The sequence below is a fragment of the Pseudonaja textilis genome, chromosome 2 (genome assembly GCF_049901715.1).
Source record: "Pseudonaja textilis isolate UNSWEBS1 chromosome 2, rPseTex1.2, whole genome shotgun sequence".
Taxonomy (NCBI): Eukaryota; Metazoa; Chordata; class Lepidosauria; order Squamata; family Elapidae; genus Pseudonaja; species Pseudonaja textilis.
In genome coordinates this window covers 14911234-14939205 of record NC_141991.1, presented here as the reverse complement: position 1 = coordinate 14939205, position 27972 = coordinate 14911234, and the positions used below count along the sequence as shown (strand labels likewise).

The 27972-nt window shown below is 44.4% G+C and overlaps 2 protein-coding genes across 4 annotated transcripts in view; one reads left to right on the top strand and one right to left on the bottom strand.

Moving 5' to 3' along the window:
• Positions 1-3831, bottom strand: part of SKIC2 (SKI2 subunit of superkiller complex) — a 52253-nt gene extending 48422 nt beyond the window's left edge. Inside the window, exon 1 of the mRNA XM_087928568.1 lies at positions 3405-3831. Within this exon, the coding sequence (XP_087784694.1) occupies positions 3405-3423 (19 nt within the window). The 5' untranslated portion in view covers positions 3424-3831. The remainder of the gene's footprint in view (positions 1-3404) is intronic.
• NELFE (negative elongation factor complex member E) lies at positions 3815-26907 on the top strand. Of its 3 annotated transcripts, none has more exons than XM_026720069.2 (11): positions 3815-4091; positions 7991-8086; positions 9002-9074; positions 9181-9326; positions 11882-11956; positions 15559-15593; positions 18820-19079; positions 20911-21055; positions 24426-24480; positions 25498-25600; positions 26752-26907. In XM_026720069.2, exons 2-11 carry the CDS (start codon positions 8012-8014, stop codon positions 26823-26825), a joined length of 1041 nt encoding a protein of 346 aa, XP_026575854.2. In that variant the 5' UTR covers positions 3815-4091; positions 7991-8011; the 3' UTR covers positions 26826-26907. The 3 variants fall into 3 exon arrangements, with proteins under 3 accessions (XP_026575854.2, XP_026575853.2, XP_087784695.1); XM_026720068.2 differs by lacking the exon at positions 3815-4091 and adding an exon at positions 4262-4380; XM_087928569.1 differs by lacking the exon at positions 3815-4091 and adding an exon at positions 4948-5001.
• The last annotated feature ends 1065 nt before the right edge of the window (positions 26908-27972 follow it).

Sequence of the window (27972 nt, the reverse complement as noted above, 5' to 3'; positions counted from 1 at the left end):
AAATTTTTACCTCTGTTTAGAATATAGAATAATACAGATTAATAGAATTGGAAGGGACCTTGGAGGTCTTCTACTCCAACCCTCTACCTGCTCAGACAAGAAACCGTACACCACTTCAGACAAATGGGTGTCCAACATCTTCTTAAAAACTTTCAGTATTGGAGCATTTACAACTTCTGGAGGCAAGTTGTTCCAATGATTAATTGTTCTGTCAAGAAAGTTATCCTTAATTCTAAGTTGCTTCTCTCCTTGATTAGTTTCCATCCATTGCTTCTTGTCCTGCCTTCAGGTACTTTGGAGAATAGCTTGATTCCCTCTTACCAAATCGTTATAAAGCAGTATTCACATGATTTTTTGATTCTATCCCTCTGTTAATGCAGCCTAGGATTGCATTTTGAATTGAAAGGGGATCCCCAGCTTTCTGCAAGCAGGCATGACTCCATTATCACAGTAATAGACTATCATGTTTACCGATCAGATCGTGAAATCCATAGAGGAGGTGGTGTTGCTATCTTCTATAAATAGTCCCTACATCTAAAAAACATCTAAGTTACCCAGGAGCTTGCTATTCCTGAGACCATTGCCTGTGAACATTTCGGTAATATCACATTTCGGTTCTTACTATGTTACAGAGCCCCTGATTGTGAATCGAACATGCAAACAAGCTAAATACACTACTAACTTGGGCAGCATCCTGCCCGCACGCTTTTATCTTTCTTGGTGACTTCAACTTACCTCATATTAACTGGACCCTTAACGAATGTACAACTGAACCCATACATGCAACCTTCTACAATGCAGTAACAAATCTTGGATTAGAACAACTAGTAACCAACAACACTAGACTTAACAACTGCCTTGATCTCAACATGATTGACTTTTGTCTCAATATACGTCCACACAAAAATCATCACAACGACGTAATCCCCAATTATAACTTCAAAAAAGGCAACTATGATCTTATAAACAACAATCTCTCATCCCTTGATTGGCAATTTCTATTCACTGGATGCAATACTGTAGAAGACCATTAGAACATATTTTTACTTGAAGTCAAAAGAGTCATCAAACTATATGTACCATTAACAACTCCCAAAACCAAAAAAACCAAATTATCCATAACAATAAGGAAGCGTCAATCCAAAATGAAATCACTTTGGCAGAAAAACAAATCTGGTCACATTGCCAACTTCAAAAGCTGATACAAAAATGTATGCCACCAGATAAAAACTGAATGCACCAATGATCACATTAAACAAGAGGAAAACCTTCTACACACCAATTCCACCCGCGCTTTCTACAATTTTGTAAACAACAAACTAAAAGACTCAAGGTCCATCCCACCCCTGAAAGGACCTAATGGTAAAGACTGCAACGACGACACCATTAGAGCCAACATCTTACACACATTCTTTGGCTCAGTATTTGTAAATAGCAATGGATCATGCCCAGTATTTCCTAGTCGAACCACAGACAACTACAATGATCTAATACATATCAATTTTACAGTAGACAATGTTGAAAAAGCACTACGCAATCTAAAACCATCTCTATCTATTGGATCAGATGGAATATGTGCCTACTTCTTAAAAAAGCTATCCACTGCCATAGACGAACCTCTAAGCATAATCTTTGAAAAATCTTTCAGGACCAGCTCCTTGCCAAAACTATGGTCACAAGCCATAGTCATCCCCATCTTCAAAAAGGGAGACCACAGCCTAGTTGAAAATTACAGACCAATCTCTTTATGCTGTGTCACCTGTAAAGTCATGGAATCAATTATTAACCAATCCATTATCCTCCACTTAGAGACAAACAACCTACTCTCTAATAAACAATTTGGTTTCAGGAAAAAACTATCCTGTAATCTGCAACTCTTACACTGCAAAAACATATGGACTACACAACTCGATCAGGGCAAAGCAATAGACGCAATCTACACAGACTTCTGTAAAGCCTTTGATTCAGTGGTACACGACAAACTACTCCTAAAACTAAAATCTTATGGTATCTCTGGACACCTGCATAACTGGATAGAAGTATTCCTGTCAAACAGACAACAAATGGTCAAAATTGGGAGCATCCTATCAAATTCTGTACCTGTCAACAGTGGTGTCACCCAAGGCAGTGTTCTAGGACCAACTCTCTTCATACTCTACATAAATGACCTCTGTGATCATATCAAGAACAACTGCGTTCTCTTCGCTGATGATATAAAACTATTCAACACCACAGACAATACTGTTACCCTTCAAAAAGACCTTGACTATGTATCAGAATGGTCAAAGAAATGGCAACTTCAAATCTCAACAAATAAATGCTCTGCCCTACATATTGGCAAAAAAATCAGAAAATAAAATACAGGCTGAATAGTCAAGACCTAATTGAGGATCCAAACTCTGTCAAGGACCTTGGAGTACTCATCTCTCATGATCTAAGTGCTAGAGCCCACTGTAACAACATAGCCAAAAAGGTGTTAAGAGTTGTTAACCGAATCTTACGTAGCTTTTTCTCTGGTAATATTACACTAATTAGAGCAAACAAAACATTTGCTAGACCAATATTCGAATACAGCTCATCAATCTGGAACCCACATTACTATCTGATATTAACATAGTTGAGAAAGTCCAGAAATATTTCACAAGAAGAGTTCTCCACTCCTCTACTCATTGCAGAATACCTTATGATACCAGACTTGAAATTCTAGACCTAGAAAATTAGAACTACACCACCTCGGTCTGATCTAAGTATAGTATATAAAATCATACATTGCAATGATTTACCTGTCAATGAATCCTTCAGCTTCAACCATAACAATACAAGAGCACGCAATAGATACAAACTCAAGGTTAACGGCACCAAACTTGATTGCAGGAAATACGACTTTAGCAACAGAGTGGTCAATGTCTGGAATACTCTACCCGACTCTGTAGTTTCTTCCCCAAACCCCAAAAACTTTAACCTTAGACTGTCTACTATTGACCTCACCCCTTTCCTAAGAGGCCTGTAGGGGGCGTGCATAAGCGCACCAACGTGCCTACCTTCCCTGTCCTATTGTTTCTTTTATTTTTTTATTTTTCTTATATGTATCCATGTATTCATAACTATGTTTTTACTTATACCTATTATCTTGTAAGCAATTGACAAAAATAAATAAATAAGATAAATAAATGTTGGACCACGATCCCCATAATCCCAAACAACTGCATGTTCGGGCTGGGGAATATGGGGGTTGCAATCCACTAGATCTCGAAGACAATTGGATAGGAAATATTATCTTAAACATTTTAAAGAGAATTTTAGGGAAGATAATAATAATGAGCAGGACCAATTGGAAAATATTTTTTAAAAGCTCCATTATATGAGTTCAGTCAGACGCAGGAGGGTCTCTACCGGGTCCTCACCTATCCTCTCCAGATCCATCTCAGCTGCCACGGTTCGCTCATGGACCGACCCGGAAACTCTCCCCTCCGGGCTGTCATACTAAGGGCGGAAGCTTCCCTTCACCAAAAGGAAGGGCAGTTGAAGCCAAGCCCTGTTTTTCAAAGCGGTGGTATGCATTGCTGTTACACGTCGGTAAGCGGAAGTGAAACGGGATTGGTCAATCACAATGAAGGGCGGAAGCCTGGTAGGAGAAAAGTGGCTTTGGTTTCGAACGAAGGGACGGATTGGCTAACCGAGACAAGAACCGCTGCCCAATGGAGGGGTGGTATGTAAATCAGCATGCAAATCCCCACTCGACTCGAAGGCAGCCAATGAGCTCTTCATTCAAATACGGATTTAAAAACAAAAAACAAAAAAACTGCTCGGCTTCGGATCTTCCCGTGCTTCGAACGTCATCACTGTGTCATGGTTCAGCCAATGAGAGCCCAAGTATGCAAATCGAGAACGCCCTCTCTCTTGTTTTCCTTGCCGATTTTTTCCGCTCTCGTGCCTCTGAAGGGTTAGGTCCCTGTAATTCTCAGCCAATAGCTTTCGCGTCGCTGGGCGGCTTATGCAAATTAAGCCTCCTCACGACTCTCCCTCCTCCTCCTCCATCTTGGGAAGGGTCGACTCTAGACTGAAAGGCAAGCCATTAAAAACAACGACTGGTGAGTGTGGGGCGGAATCAAAGCAAGGGGGGCTCCCAACTGTCGTTGCGCTCAGCGTTGGCCTGAGCCGCAATGCATCTTGGGACGGTCTCGGCGCCAGTTCCTAGGGTAAGCGGGGAGGAGGAGGAGGAAGAGGAGGGAAACTGGTTCCCGGTGCATCCTGGGAAAGCGCGGTGCATTGTGGGAGGGTCCGGAGCGGAACGTTACGTGGTTCCAGGGATTCATAAACGCGGACGGCGGGTGAGGCGAGTTCGAATCCGGGGCTTCCTCCAATTTGGAGCCTTTGCAGGTGAGTCCCTGACACACCCAGAAATCCACTCCGGGATCCCCTCCCCATCCCACGTCACCCCGGAAGTGCCTATCCTGGTGAGCGGAGGGGGGGATTGTGAGTGTAAATTGTTGTAAATCGAGGACTTACCTGGACGGTCTCTCTGGATTTGGCTGCAGTTGCTAAAGGTTTCTGACTCCCAATAACCCTGTGAAAAGATAAATAAAGGTAACCTGCTGGAGCAGCCGTCAGTGTGAAAATTGGGCCCCCAAATCCCTTTTTTTTCACTGGCCCTTGTAATGTCGAACTGTCACTAAACAAACCATTGTCAAGTCGAGGACTTACTTGGACGATCTCTCTCTCTGTCTGTATTTGACGGGTTCCTAAAGGTTCCTGAGTCTGTGCAAAACTCACAGGGATTTGGGTTGCAGCCAAATCCAGGGAGACCATCCAGGCAAGTCCTCGACTTACAACGGTTCGTTTAGTGACCCGTTCAAAAGTTACAAGGGCCACTGAAAAACAAGGGACTTGGGACCGTTTTTCACACTGATGACTGCTGCAGCCCTCTTTTATCAATTCGCAGCTTTACACGGACTCCGAAACCTTTAGGAACTGCAGCCGAATCCACAGAGATTTGTCCAGGTAGTCCTCGATGTACACCGGTTCGTTTAGTGACCGAAGTTATGGGGCCACTGAAAAGAGGGACGTAGGGCCCTTTTTCACACGACTGCTGCAGCGGGTTATTTTTATTTTATGTATTCAAGTTATAACACTGCCTGTCTCGCTATTCAGAGTGGCAGCTCTGGGCAGCTAACAGTGCAATAAAAATCGAAGTATGAAAACTAGAATAGAATGAAATGGGAATAGAATAGAATAGAATAGAATGAAATGGGAATAGAATAGAATGAAATGGGAATAGAATAGAATAGAATGAAATGGGAACAGAATAGAATGAAATGGGAATAGAATAGAATAGAATAGGAATGGAAGGAAATGGGAATTGAATTGAATTGAATTCTTTATTGGCCAAGTGTGATTGGACACACAAGGAATTTGTCTTTGGTGGGTATGCTCTCAGTGTACATAAGAAAAAAAATACATTCATCCAGAATCATAAAGTTTAACACTTAGCAATACTCAGAGGTTACTAAGCAATGAAATCATACATAGGTTACTAATACGCAATCAAAACATACTAGGAAAACAAACAATCTAAATTACTTTTCGTTTAGTTTACTTTATTGTCATTGCACCTCGTACAACGAAGCTGTAAAGATACAAGCAACACAATTATAATCATAAGTGGGAAGAGGTAGGTAAAAGGAAAGATAAGAATAATAGTAGTAGTACAATCTTATTAAGTAATTTGACAGTGTTGTGGGAGTTATTTCTTTAGCAGAGTGATGGCATTCGGGGAAAAAACTGTCCTTGTTTCTAGTTGTTCTGATGTGCAGTGCTCTATAGCTTCATTTTGAGGATAGAAGTTGAAACAAATTTATAAATTTAGATACAGTTACCAGAGTTCAATGGTCTAAACATCAAGGGCTGTTACAGAGTGGTTTGATGTCTTCTTATGTTTAAAATACACAATGGATGTAAAGGTAGTTGTCAAGTTACAAAAGTCCATTTAGCAACCGTTCCAAGTTACAAAGGCATTGAAATGAAGCGACTTAATTTTTCGCACTTACGACCGTTGCAGTGTCCTCATGGTTGCATACTCAAAATTGGCAAGAGGCTTATCTTTACGACCGTGTTTATAAGTCTCCCTGCGTCACATGAGGTCCCCTTTTGCGACCTTATGACCAGCCAAGTCAGCAGGCAAGCCTGATTCACTTAACCGAGTTACTAACCGAAGAACTGCAGCGATTCATTTGATGGCGCTGGCAGGGAAGGTCGTAAAATGGGGCAAAATTCACGTCACCAGTGTCTTGCTCAGCAACAGAAATTTTGGCCTTAGTTGTGGTTGTAAGTCAAGGAGCATCAAGGACCACCTGCATCAGAGGTGGTATTCAGCAGCTTCTGACCAGTTCTGGAGAGCCGGTAGTGAAAATTTCGAGTAGTTTTGAGAACCGGCAAATCCCACCTCTGATTGGCCCCGCCCCCATCTATTCTCCGCCTCCCGAGTCCCAGCTGATTGGCTGGGTCTTCTTTTGTTCCCCTGCACAAGAGAATGGAGCTGGAAAGCAGGTTGGTGGGATGGGGAGGGAATGGAGATTTTGCAGTAACCTTCCCCTGCCACGCCCACCAAGCCACGCCTACCAAGCCATGCCACACCCACCAAACCATGCCCACAAAACCGGCAGGAAAAATTTTGAATCCCACCACTGACCTGCATGAGCCTAAGTTCGGGACTCACTGCAACAAAAAAAAAAAGAGTGGCTGCTTTTTTAAGCAAGGGCAGGAAAGAGAATAGCGTGCCCAAACAGCACTGACAAAAATGACTTATGATCGTTTTTCATACTTAGGGCCATTGTAGCATCCCTATGGACACGTGATCAAAATTCATACGCTTGGCAACTGATTCATATTCATGGGCCTTGCAGTGTCCTGGGGTCACATGATCACCTTTGGCAGTCTTCAGACAAGCAAAATCCGTGAAAATAACGGATTCACTTAACAACCGTGTTACTAACTGAACAACTGCAGTGATAGAAAATAGAATAGAGAATAGAAAATAGAATAGAATATAGAACAAAATATAGAATAGAATAGAAAATAGAACAGAATAGAAAATAGAATAGAAAATAGAACAGAATATAGAATAGAATATAGAATAGAATAGAAAATAGAATAGAATATAGAATAGAAAATAGAAAATAGAAAATAGAATAGAATATAGAATAGAAAATAGAATAGGATATAGTATATAGAGTAGAGTAGAGTAGAGTAGAATAGAATAGAATAGAATAGAATAGAATAGAATAGAATAGAATAGAATAGAATAGAATAGAATTCTTTATTGGCCAATAAAATTCCTTAGACACACAAGGAATTTGTCGTTGGTGCATATGCTCTCAGTGTACATAAGAAAAAAATACATTCAAAGAATCATAAGATACAGCACTTAATGATTGTCATAGGGTACAGTAAGCAATCAAATATAATAGGAAACCATATCAATCCTAAGGATACAAGCAACAAAATTACAGTCATAAGTGGGAAGAGATGGGTGATAGGAAGGATGAGAAGATTAATAGTAATAGTGTGTAATAGTGTAGAAGATTAATGTAATTATTAATATCAGTAATTATTAATTATTAGTAATATTAATAGTGTAATGGTCAGGATTCCGGCAGTTACCAGAAATAGTGTAATGTAATAGTGTAGAAGATTAATAATAATATAAAATGAGTTCACAACTGTCTCACTTAGCAATATAAATGTTGGGTTCAGTTGCAGTCGTAAATCAAGGGATACCTGTAACACGTTTGCCTTAACAAATAGAAATTGCAGTGTTAATACATTACAAGAAAAAATGCAGCGATGAAATATACAAATATGAAATGCAATGGTAAAATATGTTAAATGTGTATTTGCTAATTCTAAGGAGTGCTGTGCCTCCATGTATACCCATCAGCAATCGAATACCAAGCTTCACCTGACTGATTCCTTCCTTGGTTTTCAATTCTAGGCAGTACTGTGTCATTCCATCATGATTGTTTTGCCACCCGGGTTAACAGAAGATGAGGAGGCTCTGCAGAAGAAATTTGCCAAGCTTAAGAAAAAGGTGAGCTTGTGGGTGAAATTATTCTTATTAAGTACAGGTAGTCTTTGACTTAACAACAGTTCCTTTAGCGAATTTACAACAGCATTGGGGAAAAAAGAAGATTTATGACCTTTTTTTCACACGACTGTTGCAGCATCCCTATGGTCACGTGATCAAAATTCGAGCCCTTAGCAACTTGACTCGTAGTTATGACAGCTGCAGTATCCCGGGGTCATGTAATCCACCTTTTGTGACCTTCTGACAAACAAAAGTCAGCGTGGATGCCAGATTCTCTTTTTAACAACTGCAGTGATTCATTTAACAAGTGTGACAAGAAAGGTCATAAAATGGAGCAAAGATAACAACTGCCTTGCTTAGCCACAGAAACGTTAGGCTCAATTGTGGGCGTCGGTTGAGGACCCCCTGTATAGATCAAGGGGTTGAACGTCAGCCAGATGTATAGTACAATCTTCTATATACCTAAAAGTGAAATACCACTCACGCATCATCACAAAATCTCCGCCAGAACCGTAAAACCTACAAACTTGAAATTTGGCACGGAGAGGCGTTTCAGTTTCACAGTAGCAACCAGCTTTTGTGCAGAACAGTTGAGCTAAGCCACGCCCAGGCTCCTTGCTGTCTCCTTGCTCATACAGCAAATACTGTTCCAGTTTCCAAACAGCCCTCATCTCTCTCACACACTGACAGGACGCTAGCCAGATGAATAGTGATGGATGCTGGTAGGCAGAGGCAGAATTCCCCCCCCCCTTTATTTTCCTCCCCCTAAACTAAGCCCGACCGCATCATTTCCTAGCGAAACACGAGTATCAAGCTAGTAGGCTATAAACGGACTAGCCAAAGTTATTTTGGGGAAGGAAGGGATGTTGGACTATGCGTATCACTTAGTGACTTTATTTTCTTCTTCTTCCCATCCAGAAAAAGGCCCTCATGGCCTTAAAAAAACAGCAGGGTTCAACCAGTCGGGCTATCCAGGGAGGAATTAAACGATGTAAGTCGGACTTCGTTGAAAAGATGGGCTGCTGTGAGGGAGGCGCCCTCCTGTCAATGTTGCCCATTTGGCGACAGGAGTTTTTCCCTTTCTTCCCTGTTTCCAGCCATCTCAGATCAGCCAGTAGTTGACACCGCGACAGCCACAGAACAAGCCAAGATGCTGGTGAAAACGGGGGCCATCAGTGCCATTAAGGTTGAGAACAAGAACTCGGGATTCAAACGCTCTTGGACTCGGAAGGTGAAGCCAAAAGTAAGCCAGGTTAATGCAAGGAGGTGCGGGAGAAACGCTCGAATGCAGGGGTGTCCATCCTGGGGAACTTTTAAGTCCTGTGGACTTCAAGTGCCAGAATTCCTCAGCCAACATGGCTGCTCTAGTGGGTTGGGCCAAAGGTGCCTTTTAAAGAGGCAATTGGATGTTCTCGATTTTTCTTTGAAGATGTTTGGCTTCTTATCCAGGAAGTTTCTTCAGCTCTGACTGGATGGTGGGGAATGGAAGGATTTACACTGGTCATTTGCATCTTTTTAGCCAGTGGGTTGTTAAGGTCACCTGGAAGTTTATCTATGTCCTCAGGGTCACCTGAGTGGTGCAAATGGGTGTGGATCGTGGAGCCTTCTTGGAACTGTTGAAAGGACTGTGTTGTAGACCAGAGATAGATAACAGATAATCAGAGTTGGAAGGGATCTTGTAGGTTATCTAGTCCAACCCCCTGCCCAAGTGGGAGACCCTATACCATTTCTGACAGATGGGAGTCCAATCTCTTCTTGAAGGTCTCAAGTGATGGCGCACCCATAACTTCTGAGGGCAAGCTGTTCCATGGGTTGATTGTTCTCACTGTCAGAAAGTTTCTCCTTATTTCCAGGTTAAATCTCTCCTTGTTCAGTTTCCATCCATTATTCCTTGTCTGACCTTTGGGTGCTTTAGAAAATAGCTTGACCCCTTCCTCTTTGTGGCAGCCCCTCAAATATTGGAAGACCTCTATCATGTCTCCCCTGGTCCTTCTCTTCACTGGACTAGCCATGCCTAGTTCCTGTAACTGTTCCTCATATGATTTGATCTCCAGTCCCCGAATCATCCTGGTTGCTCTTCTCTGTACTTTTTCTAGAGTCTCAACATCTTTTTTGTAGTGTGGTGACCAAAACTGGATGCAGTACTCTAGGTGTGGTCTTACTAAAACTTTATAGAGTGGTATCAGTAGCTCACTTGATCTCTGTTGTATCCCTCTGTTAATGCAATTTAGGATTGTGTTAGCTTTTTGTCTGCTGCTGCACACTGCTGGCTCCTATTTAGCTGGTTGTCCACTAAGACTCCAAGATCTCTCTCACAGATCATGATGTCGTCTCCCCCCCTCTGCTGAGAGAAGGGGTGTTCAGTTTTGACACAGGTGGCCTAATTTGACCCTTCTTTCAAACCAGCGGTCCTCTCCATCCAAAATGATGACTTTGCTGTCCTCCAAAGAGTGGCCTGTGTCTTTTAAATGCAGGGTGGGGGGATATAACATCATCTATCTTCAATCTACAACAGGGGTGTCAAACTCGATTTCATCTAGGGTGTCGCCTCAGGGTGGGTTTTGACCTTGGCAGGGCCCGGGGGGTGGTGGCGTAGTCAGGGTGGGCATGGCCAGTGTTGTGTTGGGGGGGGGGGGCGTTTGCTTGTGGTAGCCTGAGCACTCTCCTAGCGAAAATGGTCTCCTGTTTTAGGTTGTGGCAGCCTCCTGCAACCCTCTGCCAGAGAAAATGGAGGTCGGGGAACTGTACGCAGCCCTCATGAGTTCCGTTTTTGGCTAGGATGGCCTCCTGCTACCCTCTGGCAGCAAAAAGAGAGCTCGGGAGGGCTGTGTGTTGCCCTCACAAGCTCCGTTTTCCCTGGCAAAGGCGTCATCGGCTGGTCCTTTGCTATTACCAGGGTAGCCCCACAGGCCAGATCTAAGGCACCCTGCGTGCCCGATCCGGCCCCCAGGCCTTGAATTTAACATCTCTGGTCTACAACAGGGGTCCCCAACCACCGGTCCCTGGACCGGTACCGGTCCGTGGAACAATTTCTACTGGGCCGCCGGTTTGCTGGGCGCCGCCATCTTCTTTTGATGAAAAAGTGCTTCCGGTGAGCTTTTCCGGTTGGAAAGCGGCATTTGGATCCTGAAGGAATCCTCGCGCCTTAGTTTCATCGAAGTGGGGTGGGGGGGGCTTCGAACAAAACTAAGGTGTGAGGATTCTTTCAGCACCCAAGGCAAGGCGAGCCGAGCGACCGTCCCAAAGCCGTCCCAAAGCCCATCTACACAGGTACAAAGGAGGAGTTGAAGGTGGCGGGGAGAAGCGGGGGACGGCTGGCTGGCCGGTCGCTCGGCTCGCCTTGCCATGCGTGCTGATGCTGGTACTGGGTCGCGGATCATTTTGTGATGCCGGTACCGGGCCGCGGCACAAAAAAGGTTGGGAACCACTGGTCTACAACACAGTCCTTTCAACCATCCAAGAAGGTTCCACGCACCCATTTGCGCCCCTCGGGGGACGCTGAGGACACAGATAAAACCTCCAAGTGATATTAACGACTGGCTAAAAGAATGCAAATGGCCATCTGTCTGCAAGGAGTATAAATCCTTCCATTCCCCACTAGCCTGTCAGAGCTGAAGAAGCTTCTTGAATGAGAAGCAAAACGTCTTCAAAAGAAAAATCAGAAAGTCCAGTTGCCTCTCGGGGGGGGGGGGAGCACCTTTGGGACAAACCATGAGCTGGATGACTGAGAACCTCCATAGACATCTAGTGGGTTGGGGTTGCTTTTAGCTTGCTTTTTAAATTCATGTTTGTCTTTAGGAGACCAAGAAGGGGTCTGCCCCAACTTACCAGCCTTTTCAGCGCAGCGTCTCAGCGGATGACGATTCCCAAGAGGTAACTGAGATACAATTCCCTAATCAAGGTGGGAAACTGGTTAGGTCAGTGCTTGCGTAGTTCTCCTTCAGCGGTTCAAAATATCTGTTCAGAGGTTCAGAATATCCGTTCAGTCGCTCCTACCCCGGTCTTCTCCTCTGTGGATTACTATGATGTGCTCTACGTGGGGCTACCCTTGAAAAGTATCCGGAAACTTCACCTGTGATGCTGAGGGCGGCCACGTGAGCTGTATGTCAGGATTCTGGCACTTAACCCCATTTAAATCACGAGTCTCGAGCCAAACTTCCAAAACTTCAAAAGGATTTATTGGGGGTTAACATGTCTGGCACTGCCTGGGTGTAAGCCAACTCTGAGACACAACATTCATTCTCACCTTTGACCCTGGTTTCACCCCCACCCCCTGGGTGTATCGTAATTCATATTCTCCAATGGAACACATCCATAGCCAAGAGTCGTCAATCATGCTCTCCAGTTAGATTTTTGCATGACAGAAACTTCGGTCACCTAGTTAACTATCTTTGAAAACTTTTATGGAATGCAGTTTTAGTTTCCAAGCTGTCGCACTGCTCCCCCCTCCCTTTCTGTTGGCAACTCTAAAAGACCATAGAAATATTGTATGAGTTGACATTGTACCGGGTACCCAAAGAAGGGCACAAGTAACACCTCTGCTCCTCAAACTGCATTGGGTACCAGTTTGCTTCTGCATCCAATTCAAGGTGACTCCTCACAGGTTACAACATCACTGAAAAAAAGTGACTTATGACTGTTTTCTAATAGTTACGACCATTGCAGCATCCCCATGATCATGTGATCCAAATTCAGATGCTTGGCAACGTAACATTTACGACTGTTGCTATAGGTCAGTGGTGGCTAACCTTTTTGGGCTTGCATGCTAGCACTCAGAATGCAGTGTGCGTGCTCTCCACACCCCCTGCGCATGCGTACACAATCCCCCCCCGCCACCCCCTTACCTGCATTGCGCCTCACGGCTGATTTGTCTGCTCGGTTGAGGCCTTTTTCGGCCTCCTAGAGGCTTGGAAAAACCCTCTGCGAGGCTTTTCAGGATGAATTATAGGCCCGTTTCGTCACTTCCGGTATTACAGGAAGTGATGAAATGGGCCTATTCGCCCTGAAAAGCCTTGCAGAGGCTTTTTCCAAGCTTCTGGGAGTCTGAAAATGGCCTCAACCCAGCAGAAAAATCAGCTGTGAGGCGGACACATGCACAGTGAGGTAAGTTTGCCTGCAGCTCATGTGCCGGCACAAATGGCTCTGCGAGCCACTTGCAGCACGCGTGCCCTAGGTTCGCCATCACGGCTCTAGGTGTTACAGGTAGTCCTCGACTTACAAGCAGTTGTTTGGTGGCCATTCCAAGTTTACAACGGCACTGAAAAAAACGTGAAGAAGCTCAAACCAGAAGCTCCAACTCAAAGCTCAAGGTTGCAAAGCCAAGTCAAATGGGGAAGCCAGTTTCATTTCACCGCCGAGTGACTAACTTCTCAACTGCTGTGATTCACTTAGCAGCCGTGGCAAGAAAAAAAAAATCGTAAAACGGGGCAAAGCTCACTTAACAAACAAAAGTTTGGGCTCAGTTGTTGTGGTACCTTGAGGACTCCCTGTAGTTATGACCTATAAAGCCCTACCTGGCATAGGGCCAGGTTACCTATCATCCCAACACATCAGCCTGTCTACCCAGTCAGGCAGAGACAGTGTATTATGGACAGTGTCTGTTTTAAGAATTTTACTGGCTGGGTCTAAGGAAGAGAGCCTTCTCTGCCATTGCCCCTACCCTCCTGAAAAATTCTTCCACCACAAGTGAGACAGCAACCCCCCCAAAAAAATTCTCCATTCTGGCCTTCCAGAAAGCGGGTTAAAACATGGCTCTGTGCACTTTGGCAACAATGCCCAAAAGCACATGCAGTCATAAGAGTTGGTTAATGCCATGACAGTCCTCCCTTGGCCTTTGTCAATCAATTTTTAACAGGGTTAATTATTCTTGTTTCCATAGGGGGGAGAAAATGTTATAAGTTGTAAACTTTTTTTTTTACTTTTTTTTTAAATTTATACACTGCTTTAGATTTCGATGTTTTACTGCATGCTGCCCAGGGCCCCTCTGTTCTGACCCACTCCTTTTTCCGACAAACACAATTCAAAAAGAACAGAAACCTTGTCATGCTTTTACAAAATAATTAGCTGTGATAAGCACAAGCCTTGCCAAACTGTACGGGACTGGCCAAAAGATAACAGGCAAGATTTGCAAAATACAAATACAAACTCGGGAGATACTAGAATGTCCACGAGGCTGTAGTTTCAAAACGTCTTTGCCTTCTGCAAAGAACATTCGTTTCACAGCTGGCTTTTATCTTCTTGAAGGAGGGGACATTACCTTGCAGCCTTACTCCTGAGTCGCCCGTGCTGTTGCTCTTTCCTATGAGCAATCCTGCACACACATGCACTTGGCACAGGCTCCTCGGGAACCTCCTCATCGCTGCTGCCAGCCCACACAATTTCTGAAGGCTGCAGTCCACTCCCTAATGGTCCTGGCCCCTCATCTGGGTCCTCGCTTTCCTCCACCGTCCGCACCTGCTGCCAGCTAACCACAATACCCTCCTTGAGTGAGATGGGTGGCTTAGAAATGTGGAATGTAAATAAATAAATAAACAAACTTTGCCAGATGTGGTATGCGAATATAGAGTACCAAACATGGCCCCTTGATGGGTCTCCCCCCCCCATCTTTCATAAAGAGCTAATCACTCTTTTTTAGAGTGAATAAATAAATAAACCTTGCCAGATGTGACATACGAATATACAGTACCAGACATGGCTCCTTGATGGGTCTCCACCATCCATCCATCTCTCATGAAGAGCTAGTAACTTTGATTCACCTTGTGGAGGGATCTAGGGAGCTTTTTAATCCTTTCACCAGTTTTTTTATCCTGGGATAGACTCCTGGATGGTGGAAATAGACTGTGGATTGTGGGAAATAGCCAAAAATCAACATTTCCAAGAAACTTGCACAATCCTCTCTTAGGATCAGTAGTGAACTGCAGCCAATTCGGACTGGCTCACCCCGTAGTTCCGACCATTGACTGGGCCTGCCCACCTGCCCCGGTGCTATCCCTTCCTATGTAACTGGCTCACTCGCTTTGCCCACTCTACTCACCGCAGCTGCTGAGCGCAGGAAATCCCTGTCATTTTGCAGCTGCGCTCATGCACTCACACGCTCACCCTTTCAGTTCTGCATGAGGCAAACCGGTTATTACAATCCATGCAGCCCACCTCTGCTTAGGATGAAATGAACACTGAGAAAACTTCCTTTCCCTTTTCAGCTAGCCACACTTCCTCCATCCCCTCCTCATGTTTGGACTTTTCTCACAGCCCAAAGGCATTAAGATTTTTTTTTTTTTGAATTAAGATTTACATCCCATTTTGTTTTGTAGTGCCTCTACAGGTATTCCTCGCTTACCAACCCTGATTTTAGTCAGCAGTTCTTTTGCTAAGCACTGTGATCATTCAACGGGAAAAAAAAACCCCACATAACTGTACCAGACTTAGAATGTAATTTCTCACTTAATAAGCTTTTCTTTTTTCATCTTTCATTTCAGAGCCGGCGCCCTGCAAGGAAGTATCTCTATGAGAGGTTGGTTCCATTTACACCATCATTTATTTTTATTCTTTTACTTACCAATTACATTTATATGTCATCCATCTCTCCAATAAGGTGACTTACGGTACTATCAGGATAATTTCTCCTATTCATGCCAGCTTTGGCAGGTAGAGTCTGTTCAGTCGTTGGAGAAATGCAGTCGATAAAGGGCGCATTTTTGTGTTGAGGCACAACCGTCACTGTTTAGTGCAGGGGTCTGCAACCTTAAACACTCAAAAGAGCCATTTGGATCCATTTTACCACAGAAAAGAAAACACCGGGAGCCAATAATTTAACAACCGGTGTGACTGGGTGGGTATGGCTGACTTAACGTCACTCACTCCCACCCACCTCCTGCTCTGGAATATGGAGCGAGTCTCCATCCACCCTTAAACCTTCTCAGGCCAGGCGAGGAGTGACGGGGAGGGGCCAGCCAGGGGTGGGATCAGCCGACAGGGAGCCGCAGCAGAAGGCCAAAAGAGCCGCATGTGGCTCCAGAGCCACAGGTTGCAGACTCCTGCTTTAGTGTAACTTTTTTCGTTTTGGGGATTGTAGCTGGAACTCAACAGATCGACAGGTTCTTGGGTGTGGAAAAAAAATGTGCGCCTAGAATTAAGGGATCGGGAACCTAGGAACTGATTCTGAAAACTAGAATTTGTTATTTTTCTACATATCGATATGTATTTCCAACACTTAATTTTGAAAGTGAAGAATTCTTTGATTGTCGCTCTTTGCTAATAACCAAAGATTCAGATGTCATGCAGACCAGGGCTCCACAGATCTGCATATTGGCTGGGCTTTACTTCAGATGTGCAAAGTACCATTACGTGTGTAGGTTAAAAGTTGCCCTATAAATTATTATTATTTTATAAATGACAGTCCTTTAAAATAATGGTCTCCAACCTTTTCTGGATCGGCGGAGCACTGGAGGTGGCGGTGGTGGCAATGGGGGAGGAGAGGGGACGGCTGCCCGTGCGTGCCTAACTTTCCTAATGCAGCTGTGTGCACACACTCGCCCACCACTTCTGAGGCCTGGTTCTGAATAGTCTACAGCAGTGGCCCCCAACCTTTTTTGTGCCAGGGCCCGGTATCGGCATCACAAAATGATCCGCGGCCCGGTACCGGCATCAGCACGCATGACAAGGCAAGGCGAGCCGAGCAACCGGCCAGCCAGCCGTCCCCCGCTTCTCCCCGCCCACCTTCAACTCCTCCTTTGTACCTTTGTCGATGGGCTTCGCTTCGGGACGGTCGCTTGGCTCGCCTTGCCTTGGGTGCTGAAAGAATCCTCGCACCTTAGTTTCGTTCGAAGCCCCCCCCCCTTCGATGAAAATAAGGCGCGAGGATTCCTTCAGGACCCAAACGCCTCGTTCCTTAGTTTCGTTCAAAGCCCCCCCTTCGATGAAACTAAGGTGCGAGGATTCCTTCAGGACCCAAACGCCGCTTTCCAACCAGAAAAGCTCACCCGGAAGCACTTTCTCGTCAAACAAGATGGCGGCGCCCAGCAAACCAGCAGCCCGGTAGGACCGGTCCCGGTCTGCGGCCCGGTGGTTGGGGACCCCTGGTCTACAGCCAGGTGCCAGGCCCCAGGCCCCAGGCCGGGGGGAGGAGGTTGGGGACCCCTGCTTTAAAAAAAAAAAAAAGAACCTCAGTAAAGTCTTATGAAACTGTGAGGGATATCGTGTTTATTATGGCAATAGGGTTATCTCAAGAGATGGAAAGAAATCAGATGGAGGCCAAATGCAAAGAGCTGAGAATGACATTGCTAAAAGTAGACCTCTGCAAAGCGTTTGGGGAAGGATAATGTAGACCAGGGGTGTCAAACTTGCGGCCCACAGGCCAGATGCGTCACATGCTGGCCCCACCCCCGCCCCGTTTTGCAAAGGGGGGGTAAGGCCCCATAGGTCATGTGACTCTGCCATGATGATGCGAGTTTGATACCCCTGACATAGACATTAAAAACTGAAAACTCTTTTCAACGTTTGCCTGCAAGCGAATGGGAGGAAAGAAAAGGCAAGTGATAGGATACTCGAAGTCTTGAAAGCAAACCACAAAGGCAAATCTGTCGGTCTTTTTCTCCTGCCTTTTTAAATTATTTTTTTTATTTTTAATATAATAAATCCATCTTCGGTTGAACAATATGTTGTCTGGGTACAGGTATCTTTGTTGAACAGTAGTCAAAATTTGCAACATCAGTCATTGCATTGGTATTGATTCTACAGTATTAAAATAGTAATATTCCACATATTCTACAATATTAAAATAACATACATAAAATAAAATGAACATACTAATCATAATGTTTACTTATCTCTTTTAATACATCTTCTTTATTTTGTTTCCCTGTTTCTAACTTCCATTTTTGTTTAAATAGTGATAAAATAAATCCCATGTCCTACAAGATTGAGTTTGCTCTTTCTCCTTAATTGCAAGCCTTAGTCTGTTCATTTTTTATTTTTTTTATTTTTTTTAATATATTTATTTTTAGTTTTTTAGTTTTCTTATAAGTATCTATCTCATGTATTCAAAACTATATTTATTCTTATACCTGTACCTTGTAAGTGATTGGCAAATCAAATCAAATACTAAATACTAAAAATTTCTGCACATTCTGCAAATCTGTCAGTCTTGATTGTTCTTTGCCTACCAGGCTAAGTGTTACATTTTGTCAGTGTATATTCATGAACTGGAATAGAGCTTGGTAACAAGGTCAGCCAATGACTAGGCATAGCAACTAAGTCAGCCAATGAGGACTGTTTGGAAACTGAAACTAGAAGTAGCCTAGGCATGGCTCTATATTAAGCTCTGCAGCTCTGAAGCTATGTTAAGCTCTGAGTCTGTCTATTGAAGATGAAACTGCTTCTCCTCTGCTGTGTGTCTTGCTTGCCTGCTGAACTAAAGTGAAACTGATGTCTGTTTCTGAGCTCCTGAGTTGCTGTTCTGCTCTGAACCTGCAACATGTCTGCTTCTGTTTGAGTTGGCTCCAGGTTGGAGAAATCTACAACTGGTATTGTAAAATTTACTGTATGTGTTTATAAAGAAGTTAAATGAAGCCTCAGCGATCTGTGTTTACTTTTCTGGCGCTGAATTTACGCTGCGATACTCTGAACCCGTTTCATGCCAGTTATTTCCTTCTGTGCCCCAGTAGCTCTGATTTGGAGAAGTAGACACCCAGTGTCCTCTCCGTACTAGCTGCTTCTCTTCCTTTCTTTTTATCTCCTAGTTTTGTGAGCTCCAGCGATAGCCTGAGAGATCCAGAGAACGAGCCAGAAGAAGGCAGAGATCCAGACAAAGAAACCGATCAGAGTGAAAGTCTGCATGGACATGAGAGGAACAATGGCCGGGATCGTAGCCGGGACAGGAGTAGAGACCGGGACAGAGACCGAGACCGGGACAGAGATCGTGATCGAGACCGGGACAGAGATCGAGACTGGGACAAAGATCGAGATCGAGGGTGTGAACGGGACAGAAAACGCTTCCGTCGTAAGAAATACTTGGTTCTTCTGGACAGCAGTGTTATCAGGCTGAGTTACTTCAAAACAATTTCCTTTTATTGCTTCTCTGCTATAAAAGCATTTCACGCTAGTAATACCATTACTAAATTTGAAGATGATACAACAGTGGTGGGACTCATCTCTGCGGGGGATGAGTTTGCCTACCGAGGTGAGGTGGACCGGTTGCTTTTGTGGTGTGGAAACAATAACTTGGTCCTCAACACCAATAAGACCAAGGAGCTTATAGTGGACTATAGAAGGAACAGATCAGACATCCAGCCCTTGCTTATCAATGGAGACCGAGTGGAGCAAGTGGCCAGTTTTAAGTTTCTGGGTGTTACCGTAAAAGAGAACATGTCCTGGGGCACTCACATTGCAGCACCGGTCAAAAGGGCCCAGCAGAGATTATACTACTTGAGACTTCTCAGAAAACAACAACTGAATGAAAAACTGCTGGTGACCTTCTACCGCTGCACCATAGAGAGTATCTTCACTTACTGCACCTGTGTATGGTTTGCCAGTTGCACAGTGGCAGATAGGAAAGTACTCCAGAGGCTTAACATCATTGCCCAGAGGATCATTGGTTGACCTCCCAAAGAGGAAGAGCTTTATAGCTCCCGCTGCCTTAAGTAAGTTCAAAACATTCTCAAAGATCCATCTCATCCTGGGCACCCTTTTTCTGAACTATTGCCATATGGCAGATAGCGCAGGATAATAAAACAAGGACAAATAGGCTGAAAAACAGCTTCTATCCCAGGGCAGTAAGTATTGAATTCTACTGCACAGTGCAATATTAATGCAATATCAAGGGGTTTTCAATTCAATGTATAGAATGTGAAGGAAGTGTGTTTGGGTTTTATTTTCATAGTCATAATGTACACTGATGATGGTATTTAATTTCGCTGTATGAGGTGCAATGACAATAAACTAAACTAAACTATACTATAGTCAGAAATCTTGCCTGAGTAAAGCAAACGACTTGCATCATTAAAGGTATACAGGTAGTCCTTGGCCTACGACCAGAGTTGAGCTCAAAATTTCTGATGCTAAGCGAGACAGCTGTTAAGTGAGTTTTGCCCCATTTTACAACCGTTCTTTTGCCGTAGTTATTAAGTGAATCACTAATCGTTTAAGTTAGTAACCCGGTTGTTAAGGGAATCTGGCTTCCCCGTTGACTTCGCTTGTCGGCAGGTTGCAAAAGGGGATTATATAACCTTGGGGCACTGCAACCGTCATAAGTACGAACTGGTTACCGTACAAGACCATTTCAGGTGCCAGAAAACATCCCAGAAATTGGTCTTTTCTGTGAGTATATACGGGAATCACTTTTTTAAAAAGTACCTGCATATAAAGAATAAGTTGACCCTAACATTTTTAACCAAAACAAATGCATGATTCATGGATAAGCCCATTGTGACATTTAAAGCATACAAGAATTTTCAAGAGTCAGCTTACCCTTAAGTGCAGGGGTCTTCAAACCTGACAGCTTTTTAAGACTGGTGGACTTCCAACTCCCAGAATTCCTCTTCCAGTCATGTTAGCTCAGGAATTCTGGGAGTTGAAGTCCACCAGTCTTAAAAAGCTGCCAAGTTTGAAGACCCTTGCATAAGTGGCATGTTTTTTCACAATATTTTGGTAAAAAAAAAACCTGAAGGGTCGTCTTATCCACAGATGGGGATGCACGAGTCTATACGGAATATCGATTCTGCAGGAGAAAAAAGGGAAGAACGCCTTCTGTGTGGTTTGCAGCACATTGGCAGAACTGAAATAACAGACTATTTCTCAACCCCCTTCTCTCCCCACCCCCTTTTGTTATCCAGGATCGGATTCTAACCCCGAAGGACATGTTCCCCGCAAAGGGAACACGGTCTACGTATCCGGGGAAAATATGAACGAGGCCATGTTGACCACGGCTTTCTCAGCCTTTGGGAAGATCATTGACCTCTCTTTAGACAGCGTCCACAAGTGAGTGGTGGGAGGAACCTGGGCGGGATCTCCGAGGAACGTCCAAATGATACCCTCAGTAGAAATTTGCATGGAAATGAAGAGTCCTGCCAAACAATTCACCCGTCGGGGCTGTTAGTTTGAGCGCCGAGCTTGTCAATTTGGTTGCCAACGTTTTGTCACCATTCGAGATGACGTCATCGGTGCGCTTTGAATTGTGCTCATTTGTCAGAGCACTGGCCTTGAAATCCTTTTTTTTTTATATCTTGCAAATTAGTGTGGATATTGTTTGTTCGGCTACTTCTGAGTCATGGTCTGACTTCGGACTGTGCGATTGGCTGGCTGTTGTTACCGAGACCTGGTCTTTGGTTTTAAGTACCGTCTGTGTACAACCGTCTGTGTACAACCCCCCCTTTTTTTGGGCCCTCTGGGCCTCAGCAAAGTCTCCTGGGGGGGCGTTTTTACTGCCAGAAGGCAGCACCCCCCTGCGTTCCATTTTGGGGCCTTCCTGGGCCTCAGGGAAGCCTCCGGGGGCATTTTTGCTCCCAGGAAGCTTCCCTGGGGCCCAGGGAGGCAAAAAATGGAGGAGAGGGGGCGGGGTGGTGGTGCTGCACCCCTCTCATTTTTGCCTTCCTGGGCCTCAGGGAAGCCTCCTAGGGGGGGTGTTTTTACTCCCAGAAGGCAGCACCACCCCGCGCTCCAATTTGGGGCCTTCTTGGGCCTCAGGGAAGCCTCCTAGGGGGGTGTTTTTACTCCCAGAAGGCAGCACCCCCCCTGCGCTCCATTTTGGGGCCTTCTGGGCCTCAGGGAAGCCGCCTGGGTGAAGCAGTAAGTAAGTGAGGCGAATCCCGGCACAGCTGATCATAGGAACAGCTGATCGTCGGGAAGGAGAAAAAAAACTGAAGGAGTGACTGGGTGGGGAACAACGCAGTCAGCGATGTTGGGCACACAATGTTGCACATGCGCAATAAGGACTGACTGGGCAGGGAGGGGCGGGCGGGGTGGGGTCCAGCCAGGGGCACGATTTGCCAGTTCTCTGACTTGTGCAGAATCATAACAACCGGTTCTATAGAACCGGTCCGAATCGGTAAAATCCCATGCCTGAGTCATGCGCTCATTGAAAACAGAACTCCAAGGCAGGTAGAGAACAATTAATTGGATACATCATATTGGCCCAACTGGTGAAAGTTCCTGTGGCTTTCACGTAACTAAAAAGTGAAAGTTCCTCTCTTCCCCCTCCCAGTCATCAGTCACATCGTCCAATCAAAGTGCTGGCTGGTTGCTCAGTTACTCTGCTCCTCCGCCACCTGTTGAAATGTCCTTGGTTCCCACAGGATTTTTTTTCTGTTTTGACTACAAAACCCCAGCTAACAATTTCCCCACCCTCCCTGTCTTGTGGCAACTGTGAAGCCATAAAGATGGCCTCAGGCAGGTTCGCTTCAGGGTTGACACAAAGACCATGCCTCAGTAACAACAGCCAGCCCATCAAACAGTCCGAAGTCTGACCATGACTCAGAAGTAGCCAAACAAACAACATCCACACTAATTTGCATCGCATAAAATGGTATTTAAAGGCCAGTGGTCTGACAGATGAGCACAATTCAAAGTGCACTGACAACATCTCCTCGAATGGTGTCGAAACATTTGCAACCAAATTGCCAAGCTTGGAGCTCAGACCAACAGCCCAACTGTTATCCCAAGCTATTGATATTCAAATACTTTTCAATTCACCCATCTCTCCTTAATTAAATACAGGTAGGCCTCGACTTACGACAGCATCTGAACCCCCATATTTCCATCGTTAAGCAAGACAGCTGTTAAGTGAGTTTTGCCCCATATTATAACCTTTCCTGCCAGAGACTCTAGAAAAAGTATAGAGAAGAGCAACCAGGATGATTAGGGGACTGGAGGCTAAAACATATGAAGAACGGTCACAGGAACTGGGCTTGGCTAGTCTAGTGAAGAGAGGACCAGGGCAGTCTTCCAATATTTGAGGGGATGCCACAGGAAGAAAGGGGTCAAACTATTTTCTAAAGCGCCTGTAGGCCAGACAAGGAATAATGGATGGAAACTGGAGAGATTTAACCTGGAAATAAGGAGAAACTTTCTGACAGTGAGAACAATCAACCCATGGAACAGCTTCCCTCAGAAGTTGTGGAAGTACCACCATCAGTTGAGACTTTCAAAAAGAGATTGGACTCCCATCTGTCAGAAATGGTGTAGGGTCTCCTGCTTGGGCAGGGGGTTGGACTAGATGACCTACAAGGTCCCTTCCAACTCTGATTATCTGTTATCTGTTAAGAGTTGTTAAATAAATCACTGCCATTGTTAAGTTAGTAACCCAGTTGTTAAGTGAGTCTGGCTTCCTCATTGATTTTGCCTGTCGAAAGGTTGCAAAAGGGATCACACGATCCCAGGACACTGCAACGATCAGCAATACATGTCAGTTGCCAAACATGCCAAATTTGATCACATGACCGTGGGGATGCCACAATGGTTGTAAGCATGAAAAGCTTACTAAACAGATGGCTGTAAGTTGAGGGCTACGTGTAAATAGTGACAGTCTTCAAGATGGCTACCTCATTTCCGTTACCTCAGAATATACGATGATGATACAGTTATCCAAAGGTTTAATCCCCTCGTGCTAGATTGTCCATTAAATCTCAACTCCTAAATTGAAGAACATGGCCTAGTGAACTTTGATTTTACTGAATAAACTTACAGATCTGTTTGTCGGGATTGGGTAGAGAATGAAGAAGGATCTATATCCAAAATTGAGGAATTTTTTTTTAGTATTGTTTTGCCAGTCATAGGAAGAGGATAGCAACATTTAAAAAAAAACAAATCTTGAAGGGAATTGATATTTCTTTTCATTCCTCTCCTCCCCTTCCCGCCAATATGTTGGCTGGAAAATTTTGGGAATTGAAGTCCACACATCTTAAAAGCTGTGGCTGAAAAATACTTGCAATGTGATATAATGCAAGTCACGGGTGCTAATTTCAGATTAAATTTTTAGTCCACAAAATGTGATCGTTATTTTTTTTTAAACAGAAGGTGTGGGAATGATTAAACGTGTGCGTTAATCTTATTTGACATGCTGAAAAAAATGTGAATTCCCAGGCTTTTAAAGACTGGAATGTCAGGAAGGTATATGTACTGATGATCCAAGTCGGTGGTTGTTGCTGGAAGCAACCATAATGGGGTCAAAACATTCCTTTCCTTCTCCTTCCTTTTCTTCTTCTTCTTTTTCCACTAAGATCAGAGGGACAGATTTGTAACTTTGGCCCACATTGACCGTGGTTCCTTGTGCCACTGAGCACTCAGCCACATGGGACTTTTCCCATCCCACCCCCGCTAACTGCTCTTTATATATTTTTTCCTCCATTCTCAGTTGTGCTTTTGTGACCTATGACAAGATTGAATCAGCAGATCAAGCTGTTGCTCAGGTATTGGAGAAGGGCTTATCTTATGGGTAAGATGAGAGCCGGTATGGTCTAATAATGATTAAAGCACTAGGCTAGAAAGCAGGAGACCACGAGTTCAAGTCCCGCCTTAGCCGTGAAAGCCAGCTAGGTGACTTGGGCCGGTCACTGTCTTTCAGCCCAATTCACTCTCAAAAGGGTGGTGGTTGTGAGGAAAATAGGAGGAGGAAGGTTTGCTGGATATGTTCGCAGGCAAGCAGGGAGGAAGGGAGGGAGGGAGGAAGGAAGATGAAAGGGAAGGAGGGAGGGAGGAAGATGAGGGAAGGAGGAAGGGAGAAAGGAAGAAAGGTGAAAAGAAAGGAGGGAGGGAGGAAGATGAGGGAGGGAGGGTGGGAGGAAGGAAGGGAGATGGAAGGAAGGAAGATGAAAAGAAAGGAGGGAGGAAGGAAGGAAGGAAGGAAAATGGGAGGGAGGGAGGAAGATGAGGGAGGGAGGGTGGGAGGAAGGAAGGGAGATAGAAGGAAGGAGGAAGGAAGATGAATGGATGAACGAATGACGGAGATGGCCTATGCTGGGAATGGCTGAGAAAACCTCCACTCCCGTGTCTCCCATCCTCTTTTAGTTTTTAGTCTTCATTTAATTGATCTTAACTTTAACAGTTTTTAGTCTTGATTTAATCTCCTTTAATTTTAATGGCTTTTATATTATATTTTTTTATCACTTTGTAAGTCGGCCAGAGTCACTTCAACAGTGAGATGGGCGCTAGAGACATTTAATAAATAAATTTAAAAAAACCAGGAGGGACAGTGCTGGAGCACCCGTTTCCCTCCATCATTTTCTGCTCTGCAAATATCTGTTTGGGTGGCGTATTATAGCTGGAATAGCCCCCCCACAATTCCCCTCTCCCTTCCATTCTCTTGCATCACGATAGGATGATGGATCCTGGCTTGGTTAAGTCTTATAGGCCATTCCCAGAGACAGGGAAGACTCTGGTTTTCTCAAAGTTGGTCCGAGTTGATTGTGTGTCTTGTCTCCTCCCAGCTCGACGATACCATGGTGGAAGATGTGAAGCTGATGGTTAGCATCGCTCGCAAGCAGCCCATGCTGAATGTGGCCGTCGGCAACTCCGTGTGGGCAACTTTGGGTGAGGAGATGGTCGTAGACAGAAGCGTGGGAGTATGGCCAACAAGTTCCCCAGGCCATTTTTACCTTAATGTTAATGATCCCAAAGGTGCTTTTTTCAGGAGACAGGAACTGGACTTTCTTGTGTTTTTTTTTTCTTTTGAAGACGTTTCGCTTCTCATCCAAGAACCTTCCTCAGCTCTGACTGGATGGTGGGGAATGGAAGGATTTATACTCCTTGCAGACAGCTGGTCATTTGCATTCTTTTTAGAGAGTCGTTGAGGCCACTTGGAGGTTTATCTGTGTCCTCAGGGTCACCTGAGTGGTGCTCTTGGTTCCTGCAGTTTACTATTTTCCTCTGGAAATCCGTTCCTGCTCCCGCACCATTCAACGGGTGTCCATCCCAAATTGTATCACTAAAAGTCTTAGATATTCTCAGTCATCCAGGTCATGGCTGTCCCAGATGTGCTTTTTTTTTTCCAGGAGGCAACTGGACTTTCTCGTTTTTTCTTTGAAGAACCCTCCAAGACAGGGGTCTTCAAGCTTTAAGACTTAAGGACTTCAACTCCCAGAATTCCTCCTCCACTCATATTAGCTTGGGAATCCTGGGAGTTGAAGTCCACAAGTCTTAAACTTGCCAAGTTTGAAGACCCTTGCTCTAAAAGGGTACGAATGACCAGCTGTCTGCAAGGATATAAATCCTTCTATTTCCCACTCTCCTGTCAGAGCCGAAGAAGCTTCCTGGATGAGAAGCAAAACGTCTTCAAAGAAAAAAACAAGAAAATTCAATTGCCTCCGGAAAAAGCAGCTTTGGGACAACCATGACCTGGATGACTAAGAATCTCTACAGACTTCCAGTCCAAATAATCTTTTCTGCTCATGCATCTAAGTGCCGTTTTACATTGTGCCTGCTTGTGTTTGAAAATCTTAAGAGGGGAACAGACTAAATAAAGGGGCTTAGGTTCTCTAGCATCACTAGGATTTGGCATCAGAGGTTCCCTCCCAAAATATTTCTGCATCCCAAATTGGGGTGAGGAGGAGGAGGAGGGGGGCCTTATGCCACAGGCTTTGCATGGGTTTCTCCTTTTGGGAGGTAAAGCCAGAATTGGGATAAGCCAAAAGCTAGCTATCTTTTGCTCGGATCGCTGATATGTTATCATTTCCTTTTTCCAGCTGTGATAAACACCATCAATGGTTCTCATCAAGACAAGCGATCCCAGGTTATGTACAAAGAAGACAACTTCTGAAGCGTAGGAAGACCCGTTTTCCCCATCCGCTCTCTGCCTTTTCACTTAAAAGATTCAAATAAAATGATGGCTTTTAAAAAAACAACAACGTTTTGAACCATGCTAATTCCAGTTTTAGGAGTGAGGCTTTGGAAAGCACTGTGTCCCTTTCGGTGTCTTTTAACCCAAGCTTGAACCTCAAGGCTTTTTTCCCCAACTTGGAAAACAGGCCGGTTCTATAACTACAGCGGTGGGTGAGTCTGAAAGTAAATGTAGATGAAGTGTAAACACTCAAGATTTTTCTAAATGTGGTTTAGCCACAGAAAATGGGGGGATTGTTTTCATCAGTTGTTTCGCAGCTGAAATGAAGGAAGGTTTGAGGCAAGCAGGCTAGAAAGAACATCTCCTTTGAATAACAAAAAAGGAATTTATTAGCTTCAACATTGGCCAAGCATCAAGCAGAGTTAACAATGGGGATTATATGATGAGCATCTCCCTAGAAAAACACCAGCTTTTATGGGATAAAATATTTTGTGAGTATTTTTTTTTTTGTACAAAAAGACAAAGAAAAAGACCAGCTTGTTTTGAATCCTAAATGTAGGTCACAAGAGGACCGCAAAGAGAGAAAGAAAAACTTCTGGGTGAAAACTAAACTCACAACCAAATAAATAGGGAGAAGCGGATGTAAAAAAATGAGGACATAGGTAGTCGTTGACTTATAACCGTTCGTTTAGTGACCAAAGTTAACCACAGCAAAACTGGGGGAAAAAAAAGTGACTTATAACCGTTTTCCACACTTTTATGACAGCATCCTTATGGTTCTGTGATCAAAATTTGGATGCTTGACAAGTAGTTCGTATTTATCGACAAGTGGTTTGCATTTATGACGGTCGCGGTGTCTCGGGGTCACGCGATCCCCTTTTGCATCCTTCAGACAAGCAAAGTCAATAGGGGAAGCCAGATTCATTTAACAAGCGTGCTAGTAACTTAACGATGGCGGCGTTTCGGTTAAAACCACTGTGGCAAGAGTGGTCCTAAAGTGGAGCAAAACTCGCTTGACAACGGTCTCGTTTAGCAACAGAAACTTTGGGCTCAATTACAGTCATAAGCCGAGGACCACCTGTCATCGCTTCTGTCAAATATTGCAAAGTGCTAAGAGGAAGTAGGT